Source organism: Myotis davidii, unplaced genomic scaffold, assembly GCF_000327345.1.
Source record: "Myotis davidii unplaced genomic scaffold, ASM32734v1 scaffold125, whole genome shotgun sequence".
Classification (NCBI taxonomy): domain Eukaryota; kingdom Metazoa; phylum Chordata; class Mammalia; order Chiroptera; family Vespertilionidae; genus Myotis; species Myotis davidii.
In genome coordinates, this window is record NW_006299390.1 from 7750237 (window position 1) to 7760176 (window position 9940).

Below are 9940 nucleotides of genomic sequence, written 5' to 3' on the forward strand. Positions count from 1 at the left end.
GGGGAGGGATGGACCGTGCCGATGGGATGCGTGACATCAGGCTGGGGGCACAAGAAGGCGGCCTAGACTTGAGGAAGCTTCACCCTCAAGGAAACTGCGCCAAGGAACCGAAGCCATTTCCAGAACAACAACCCCAAAAGGCTAACAGGCGCAAGGAGAGATGCTCACTCGCTAGGCGTCAGAGAAATGCAAATTAAAGCAACGGAGATGTCACTTTACACCCATTCCACTTGCAAACCTTAAAAAGCTGAGTACCGCCAAGTGCTCCGGAGCTGCTGGTGGGAGCACAGACTTTGAGGGCATCCTGCAGCGCCATCTGTCACTGCTGTCACACTCAGAAGAGACCTAACTGGTGACCGGGGGCACTTCCACTCCCAGGGCCGCGAGCGTTCACCTAGAGGGAGGGGAGACTCTGCGTGGCACCAGGCAGCTGCCAAAACAAGGGACCAGATGAGCACAGGGCACCCGGGGGTCTCTTAAAACCCAGTGTGGAGGGGAAAGGCGTTGAAGCCAGATGTCAGGCACACACCCGGCAGCGGGCATGTAAGCTAAAAGGACAGGCACACAACACACAACACTCCACATTTCTCAAGAACACACAGAAACACAAACATCACATAAACACGTGGGAATGCTTGCCTGCGGGAGGAGGGGAATGGGAGCAGAGGGAGAAAGCAAGGAGAGTCCACGTTAAAGTGAATGAAACAAGGCGATCCCTGCAGACAAGTCCACGATGGTGTGTCACGTGGCCTGGGCCATGATGCAGGCGCTGCGCACCAGAGATCCGAGCGAAGGCTGTAGATCCGTCACCCGCAAGGCTCGGGCGTTCACGCACACGGTATCTATTCATCACACGTTTATCAGCTCCTCTGGCCTTGAGCTACAGCTCAGGCGCTAGGAGGAGGCCCATGAGAAGAACAGAGACAGAGGAGCCAGGGAAGTCAGAATTAGACACACAGGGACCCTGTGAAAGTCCACAGCCAGCGTGGCTTTCGGAGTTCAAAGGCTTGGAGGAAGAGCTGACGCACAAAAGACACACAAGACAAAATATTAATTTTGATCCGAGGATGGGGGGGAACCAGAGGAAAACTCGACCATAGCAGTCAAGTTCTCCCTGAGTCTCCGTTCCCAGCTGCTTTTATTTACTAGAATACACAATTGCCTTTGAGTGTGAACTTGGGGGTCCCAGGAGGGCCCACTCCTTCGGAATGTGGTGGACCCTCTGCAGCTGCCCGGCACGGGATGTGGCCAGCCTAGCACACAGATGTCACCGCCTTATTCCCTGAGCAGAAGGGCACTGTCCACTTGGCATGGGTCCTCCGGGCCGGCAGGAGCTCCGGGTTGTGGCCGCGCCATCTCCGTGAGAGCTCAGTCCGCACCTCCAGGGACAGGGGGGAAATGTGAGACAGGTCCCACCGCCACGCCTTTACTCACCCCCAGGGGGGCTGCGAGTGTGGGGAGACCATGCAGGAGAGACAGACAGGCTCCCAGTAGGAGAAGCCATGGTTGGCACAGCCACTGTTACGTACTGCCTTGAGGGGTACTACTTCCTCCTTCCCAGATATATTTCCGGCCGTTCCCTTTAGCTCCTTTCTCTACCTTCTAGCACTGCCTTTGTCTGGGCCCAGATAAAGACATGGATGGGTGCTTTCTTGAGTTTCTGGCCAGATGACTACCCTGTCCTCCCTGAATAGCTTAGACCAGTGGTGGGCAAACTCATTAGTCAATAGCCAAATATCAACAGTACAATGACTGAAATTTCTTCTGAGAGCCAAATTTTTTAAACTTAAACTATATAGGTAAGTACACTGTTATTAACTTAATTAGGGTACTCCTAAGGCTTAGGAAGAGCCACACTCAAGGGGCCAAGGAGCCGCATGTGGCTCGTGAGCCTCAGTTTGCCGACCACTGGCTTAGACCATCCCCCGCTCTGGGGTTCAGCCCTGCCATTGCCCACTGAGCTGAGCTGTGGCCGCTGGGAAAGCTGTCCAGAGGACATGGCCTCAAGGGAGAGGGGACTCCGCATGCCCCTGAGCACCTGCAGTGCAGAGACTGACAGTAACTGAGAGCAAAGTGGCCTGGGAGGTGCAGGGGGCAATGTCTGTACCCTCGCTTCTCCATGGGGCTGTCGGGGCAGAGGGAGCTGAGGCTTTGGTGAGGGCAAAAGGGGGACAGGTTCTGTTCAACATCAAGGTGAGCTGTCTGGCAACAGAAAGGGCTATTCAGAGGTAGTAAGCTCCCCATCACCAGCAGTAGGTAACTATCTGGTCCTCAACACTGCATCCTGGGAAAGTCCTTTACAGATCTCTGTGAAATCCCCTTTCCTAGGCCCCACCAGCCTCAGCCAGAGCCGTTCCTCTCCCTGCATCCCCAGGGCCCATCAGCCAGAGTCTGGAGTGTGAGCAAAGAGGATCGGAGGAGAGGGAGCCAGTCAGACACAGGCGTGACAGGTGAGGGGAGGGCGGTGCCCCACAGCAGGGGTGAGGGGGAGGGTGTGTGTTGGGGGGGCGGGGTGAAGGGGGGTGTCAGGCACATGCACCCAGGTCTCCAGCAGAACGCAGAGCCCACAACAAACCCATGGCCACTAGAGGGAGACCCAGCTCTGCCTGTGCCCACAGCGCCAGGCCTGGCCATCTGGGGCGCTGAGTTCAGTCCTCCCAGCTCTCCCCACAAAGCCAGTCTGTCCTAAGGAAACTATGCCCGACACCTTCTGCGTAGGATGTTTCCATTGGCTCCTCTTTGCCATCTCTCCGCGTTTCTGCACGTGCATCGCCACCATGTATTCCGTCTGTGCTGAGCATGTCCACCTCTGCCTGGGCTGGTCTTTGTGTGTGACTCTTCCAGGTCCCTTCTCTCTCCGTGTCCCTCCATCATCCTCCCTGTTTCTGCAGCCAATTCTTTTTTCCTACGTCCCTGTATGTCCACCTCTGACTTTCTTGGTTCCTCTGTCTCCTTTTTCTTTCTCTCCTCTGGATCTGGCTTATTCCCTCTCCCACTCTCCCTTTTATTCAATTTTCAGGAACACAGAGCCCACCCCTGGATCCCTCTTCTGATCCTAAAAGGCCTCCCCCACCCCCTGCTGAATGGAGAGTAAACGGCCCAGCCGAGAGGAGGGATGGGTAAAAGACGTTAACAGGAAGCATTCAGGTTCAGCTGGATCCAGCTCAGGACAGACTCCTGCCAAGGATCACAGGAGTCAAGGTTTGGCCTGAGCTGGGATGGGCAGGAGACAGGGGTCTTAGGATGGTGGGAGGGAAGGATCGATGAGTAAGAACAGCCTGGAGAGTCACATACCTCTTGGTTGAGGAAGCAATACAGGACGGCCACAATGAAGCCCTGTGGGGCCAAAGAGAAAGGACCCGTCAGAAACCGTGGCCTGGCCTCACGGTGTTTGTGGTCTTTCTACTCCCTCCCTGCCCCCGCCTCCTTCTCCCAGGCAATGGCGTGAGCCTGGTCTTTGAGGAAAAGGGAAGGTAGCTGCATCACTTACTATGTGCTAGGCTATTGCTTCGTGTAATCATTATAGCAAACCTGCTGAGTCTGTACTGTAGGTGTCATTTCTCGGACTGTCTTTATCTGTGCATCCCCCAGTATTGAGCACAGAGCCTGGCATATGATGGTGCTGAGCAAGTGTTGAATAGATTGGACGAACGGATGGATGGATGGATGGATGGATGGACGGATGGATGGATGGATGGACGAATGGATGAATGGAGGGTAGATGTGTGGGTAGATAGGTACAGGGGTAGTCGAATGAATGGGGAGATGGATGGGTAGAAAGTGGGCAGACAGATAGTTGAGTAAATAGAGGAATGGCTGGAAGGAAGAATGGCCAGCCCAGCAGCCCTGGCAGCAGCATCTTCCTCCCACCAAGGAGGGAAAGAACCTGTGGGTCTCACCTGAAAGGAGCCCAGTCCCAGCTCCAGCGGGAGGCGGATGCCCAGGCCAGCGCTGTCAGGCAGGAAGTTGAAGATGATGTAGTGAATTCCAAACAGCGGGATGAGGAGAAGGGTTGACTTAGAGAGACGCCTGCAGGAGAGGACAATCCTCAGGCTCCCAAGGCTAGAACTTAAAGCTCCCACCTGCCCCCTGCCTACTCTCTCTTCCCACCAGCTCCGCATATCAACTCTACACCCTGGGGAACTCCGTCCTCCCCGCATGCAGCCTGGACCTCCTTGCTTTGGGCCCCTGGGTCCTCTTATTCCCTATGCCAAATGCTCATCTCCATTTATTCCAGGCAAAGTCCATGCATCTTTCAAACTCCAGCTCAAAGACCACTTCCTCCAGGAAGTCTTCCCTGACCACCCCTGTCCCCCTGCCCCTCTAGAAAGGATCTCCTTCTGCAGGCTCTCAGAGACATTGATCCCAGCACTCATCAGCTTATTTGGAGTCTCTATCCTTGCCATCCTACAATCTCCTGGGAGGCAGGAACAGAGCTAGTCTGTCTCGGGGAACATGGGGAGGAGCCCAGGCCAGGACCGTGACTGCCTCATCCTGAGTAAAACAGAACCACCCTGACTCACGCCCCAGGTATGTCCCGGGATCCCCCAATACGTGCGTGCACGGTACCAGTACTGAGACGGGGCGTGGAGGCTGCCCTGAGCTGGCTCCAGTTTCCTCAGCAGGATGCGAATAATATTGAGAAAAAGCCCAAAGTTCACCTGGAAACAGAGGTGCAGGACGGTGGAGGGCAAAGGTCAGGAGTGGGCCTGGTGACCTGGGATGGAGTCCGTTTAGGAACCAAAACCCCCAAGTCCTAGAGACACAGGGCTGTGCAGGTGGGTGGGTGCACAGATCATTGCTCTAGAACGTGTAGCCTGGAGACTGGGAGGTCCCACATGCCCACTTCTGAGGGAGGGGGCTCAGGGTCCCCCCTTCCATCCTGGGCCAAGGGTGGGAGGTCAGGCCTTGTCAATCTGCATTCAGCACCTCCCAGGGGCTCCCCGGCACAAAGCACTGGCCTTCATTTGGGGCGGTTGCTACGTTGGGGAAATGGGCACATTCGCGAAGGCCATGCCAGCCAGTCCTGGCTGCCCCGTTTCCTCGTGGGAGATGGTGGGTTTCAGCCGCAGCGGTCCCCCGCCTGCCCGCCCAGCCTCTCACTGCAGTAGCAGGTGAGCTGCAACCAGGCACCAGGTTCGTCCAGAGTCTGAGCCAGAAGGGGCCTGAGTGCTGACCGAGACCACCCCCCAGGTTTGCCCAATAGGATTGAGGTCCAGAGAGGGCCTCACAGCTGGAGTCCTCTTTCCTACCATGTAGGGCCCCGCGGTGGACCCAGGGGGGTTGGCTGACTATAAAGCAAGAGGACACTGGCCCCAGGAACTGACCCCAACAGAGAGGACGATGGGCCCTTTGATGATCCACCAGTAGGGGGAGCTGTCGTTCAGGTCCCAGCACCTATGGAGAGGACAGGTCAGGGCTCAGGCTGGTGCCTTTGCCATGGTAACCCATGCACCTCCCTCCTCCCCACCCTCTACCTGCTGGCCTCCTGGCTTCTAATTCTGCCTCTGGATCCTCACAGGTCCCCCTCCCCCCACAGACTATCCGCGGGGCCCTACATGGTAGGAAAGAGAGTTGGGCCGCTTTCAGAGGGGCGCCCCAGCCCATGCTGGGCTCACCCATTGTCTCCACCTAAAAGGATAAACTCCTGGAAAATCAGTCTGTTTGCTGATTTCTTGCTGCTGCCAACACTTCCTCTGTTCCAGGAGGCCCCCACTTACACCCACCCCTACCCTCAGCTCTCCCTGAACCCCCAAATCCTAAGAATCTGAGGCCCCTCCCACTCAGGCTCCTGTCCCTCCTGTGCTACCCATGGAAGGCTTCCGCGTCTACCACACTCTCAAGCCTGGGAGACCCTGAAGGCAGGACTGGGCCCTCCTCCTCTCCCAGGCCTGGGAACAGCCATGTTCCTGATGGTCCAGCCCACGCCCCTGGGGACTTGGCCCGGGTGTGACGAGGAGGTCACCCAGACTCACGCAGTGTCCTCGAAGGCCAGCTTGCAACCCACCCACGTGCCAGTGAAGAGCAGGGGAAGCCCTGTGGGGCACAGAGGGGACAGGAGGGAAGGTCCACATCTCGGCTCAGAGACCTGCCCCCACCTCCTACCACCCCTGCCCACCACACAGGGTGCACTGAAGGTGGGACCAGGGCAGAGCCCAGGGTCCCTTTCCCAACAATCACTCTAGGGCTACTGAGTGATTGCTGGGAATCCCCACCCTCTACCTCACCCACAGTGCCCAAGCCAGTCCCGGGGACTCACCCCAGCCAGCGAGAACCAGCCACCAGAAGGCCCTCCTGGTGCTGGGCGACGGGGAGACCAGGAGGCAGGTCAGGTACACAGCTTCTGCCGACAGCCAGCTGAAGTTGGTCATGGTGGCAAAGTGGGAGCTGGCCACAGAGGCCTTGCACAGCACCTGTGGGCCGGGATGCCCATGGGAGCCCGCCCAAGTCTCCCTACCCCACCCGGGCCCTCCACTTGGCTGCCCCAGAGAGGATGCAGTGTGGGGCACAGATGTGGGACCCGACCGCTTGGGCTCAAAATGACCCTCTACTAGTTGGTCACCTCCCCACACCTTAGCTTTTAGCTTTTCGTCTGTAAAAGGAAAACTTCCAGCACCTCTCTCGTGGCCTCATGGGCCTGGGTGGAAACTAGATATGATTGCTACTACTTCACTTTCACCCCATCTCTCCTGAGGCCCAGTCAGTCCCTAGGGCTGTGGGCAGGGAACACCATGCATTCATGCACAGCTCCATCCTGCAAACATGTGCGCACATGCGCCCAAGCCTCCACCCCGGCCTCTGTTCCTACAGGACCCCCTCAGCTGCCAGGGGTGCGGCACGCCATCTCTGAGCTCAGGTGGTCCAGGCTTCGCCCCAGTCCCACCACTAAGCAGCCAATGACATTGCCAATTGTCATCTATAAATGAACTGAAATGGAAATACATGCAGGAAAGAAGAGGTGACAATATATGCAAAGCATGTAGTGTAATACCTAGCACATAGGTGCTCAATCCACACTATTATTATCATGTCTTTCATTCATTGGTTCAGATCATCGTTGGTTTGCTCATTCGCTTATCCGTTCATTTCCAGCACAGTCTTCCGCTACCTTCTAATGGCTGGGCCTGCACACTCTGCCCAACTGCCTTCATTTCCTGTCCCCCGCATTCTCCCACCTCCCCTCCCCCGTGGTGACTTCCCTGCTGCTTGGACACGCACAGGTTCTCCTGTATGTGCGGTTGCTCACCCTGGCCCTCCCAGGGAACACGTCCTCCCTCCCCTCCCCCTGCCAGTGCTGCCCACCCAGCTCCAAGCCATCGCCTCCCTGGAGTCCTCCCTCGCTCTCCCCCAGCTCTCATCTCCCTCCAGCTGGTGCCCTCATAATCTGGTCCATTCTGTGCCCTCGGAGGGAGGCACCCACTCAGCCCAGTCCCTCGCCATGGACGGACGGACAAGTGCCAGGGGCAGGGTGAAATGAAAAGGCTGGTGGAGCAACATGATCTAGGGTGGGATATGGAGTGGAGAGTGGACTATGGGCAATAGCATGAGGCTTTAGGGTGGGAAGGTGGGGGCGGTTCCTGGTCTGTAGTCGGCAAGGCCGAGCCCAGGTTGGTCACAGGGCTGGGCAGGCTCCAGCAAGAGCAGCGAGTTTCTAACCCCCCACCGGCCCCGCGCCCCGACCGTGGCAGTTACAGTGGACACGCTGCAGTGGTCCGTGTCCTCGCCATGGAAGAGGGCGGTGTCCTTCAGGAACACGGCTCCCGCCTTGAGGATAAAGGTGGCGAACAGCTGGGTGTGGATGTAGTTCCGGGGGCAGTGGAGTCTCCTGCAGGGGCGGGAGGGTGAGGAACAGATGGCGAATGGGAGAGGGCAGCAGGCGGGAGGAGGCTGAGCAGGGAGGAGGGAGGAGGGAGGAGCTGAGTGGACTTGGTTGGCTTGCATTCCATTGAGTTGGGCTGACTTTGAGTTATAGCCTTGCCGGACAGCTGACTAACCCCTGCCCGGGGCGCAGGGAAGGCGAGGGGACAGGCAACTCCAGCCCCTGCCTTCAGGGAGCTCGTAGTCTGGGGACAGAGGTGCAAGTGGCAGGACCCTGCCCAGGGGAGCCCCTGGGTAACTATGGAGATGAGGCTCATCCCCAAGGATCGAGAACAGCACAGGCCAGGTCATGGGGCTCAGACCCTAAAGTCTGATGTGGGGGGAACTTCTAAAGGTCAGTGGTCAAAGGTTTGAAACCATCAAGAAGGGCTGCAAGGAGGAGGCAAGGAAGATTCCTAGAAGAGGGTGGGAGCAGGGCTTCGCTGTAAACACACTGAGGAGAAAGGAGGCAGGCGTCACAAGCAAACAGAATCCGCTCCACATGAGCAAAGCTGTAGAGCTGGGAGGGGTCTACGCGTGGGGAAAAGAAGGGAAAGGTAGACATCCATGTGGCCCAGATGAGGGAACCTGTTGAATGACCAGGCACAGAACCAGGCTCAGTGGACCACAAGGAGGCAGCAAAGGTTTCCGAGCAGGTGACGCAGAGGGCGAACCTGAGAGCAACCAGGATGGCGATGGCCACCAGGAGGGCCACGGTGGAGACGCTGTGGCCCAGGGTGTAGATGACCTTCACTGTGGAGAAGTACGATTCCTGGGGAGAGCGGAGATGGAGAGTCACAGAAACTGTGCCTTTGGGGGAGGGACAGTCTAGCAGGTGAAGCTCTCAGCTCTACCCCGAAATGCCGTCTGGGGCCAGGGGTGTCCGTGTGGCCTCGGCAAGCTCCCTGTGGACTGAAGTGTTTGTGACCTCTGCTTGACCCTCTGCTGGTGACAGAGGGGCGGGACGGGGATGCCCACTCGCTGCTGCTCCCAGGCTGGGACAGGCGGCAGCAGAAATTCCACATCTCTGGGGAACTGGGCTTGTGTACTGACATCCAGCTTGCTTGGCTTGTGAACACAATGTCCTCAAGTAAAGGGGCCAGCCAGCGACAGCCATAGGGAGAAGCTCATTCTCCCATCATGTGTTTGGTCCACGTCCAGCTTGGACCCCGGAGACAGAGACAGGGGTGCAGGCAGAGGACGGAGCGAGGGCTCAGCCCCTTGGGGAGGCAGGTGATCACGGCCCCTCTATCTCAGTCTTTTCACCTGAGAAATGGTCAGACTCATGCTTTCCCCCGCACGGCTGAGGGCAGGCATATGGGGTGACAGGCATGGCAGCACCTCAGAAATGCCTGGCTCCATTCGGATGTGTGGCCGTGCCAGCTACCGTAGGGTCACTGTGGCCCCTTCTGGGCTGGTTTCCCCCTTGCCCACACCACAGCCAAGCACGCTGCCCCCAGCCGAGGACTAGATGGGGCAGGAGCTGTCCCAGGACCATGACTGAGACCACCCAAGGCTCCCTGCCCTGGAGCCCGGGCACAGGGAGGGTGGCCAAGGAGATGGCGGCCAGCAATCTGCCGCCTGCCCTCTGAGCCTCCACCCTCCTAGCAACGTGGCCCCTGGAGCAGATCAGCAAACGACCCTTCTTGCAGACACTGCCACCTTCTGGGCATCTGCTGTAACTGCTACTCCAACCCGCTGGCTGCAATGGAAAGGCGTTCCCTCCAGGCATGCGGCTCCTCCAGGCATGCGGCCCGCACCCATACAGGCCTCCATGGCGACCTTTCCTGAAAGAGGCTTCTTACCTCCTCTGTGGGCAGCTCGAGGGGCACAGGGCAGGCCACAGGGTACGGCGGGAAGGGCTCGGACCAGCCGGTGATGGTGCAGTCCCGCTGCACGGCACCTAGGGTGCAGGCGGAGGTGGGGGAGCAGAGGCCAGGTCACAACTTCTCCCCTGAGGGATGGGGCGCCTCTGCCACTGAATGCCCCTGGAGGCTGCACACACAGCCCCTCAAGGACGTCCTGCCTGGGGCACATTCTGGGACCTTCCTCTCTGGCCTGGAGTCACCATGGGTCAGACGGA

General features: G+C 58.2%; 1 protein-coding gene across 1 annotated transcript in view; it reads right to left on the bottom strand.

The window, feature by feature from the left end:
* Positions 1-1175: 1175 nt before the first annotated feature.
* Positions 1176-9940, bottom strand: part of GHRHR (growth hormone releasing hormone receptor) — a 29061-nt gene continuing 20296 nt past the window's right edge. Inside the window, exons 5-14 of the mRNA XM_015571219.1 lie at positions 9663-9760; positions 8532-8629; positions 7693-7825; positions 6260-6413; positions 5976-6036; positions 5328-5397; positions 4570-4661; positions 3900-4029; positions 3295-3336; positions 1176-1379 (exon numbers count right to left, since the gene is read on the bottom strand). Of these exons, the coding sequence (XP_015426705.1) occupies positions 1254-1379; positions 3295-3336; positions 3900-4029; positions 4570-4661; positions 5328-5397; positions 5976-6036; positions 6260-6413; positions 7693-7825; positions 8532-8629; positions 9663-9760 (1004 nt within the window). The 3' untranslated portion in view covers positions 1176-1253. The remainder of the gene's footprint in view (positions 1380-3294; positions 3337-3899; positions 4030-4569; positions 4662-5327; positions 5398-5975; positions 6037-6259; positions 6414-7692; positions 7826-8531; positions 8630-9662; positions 9761-9940) is intronic.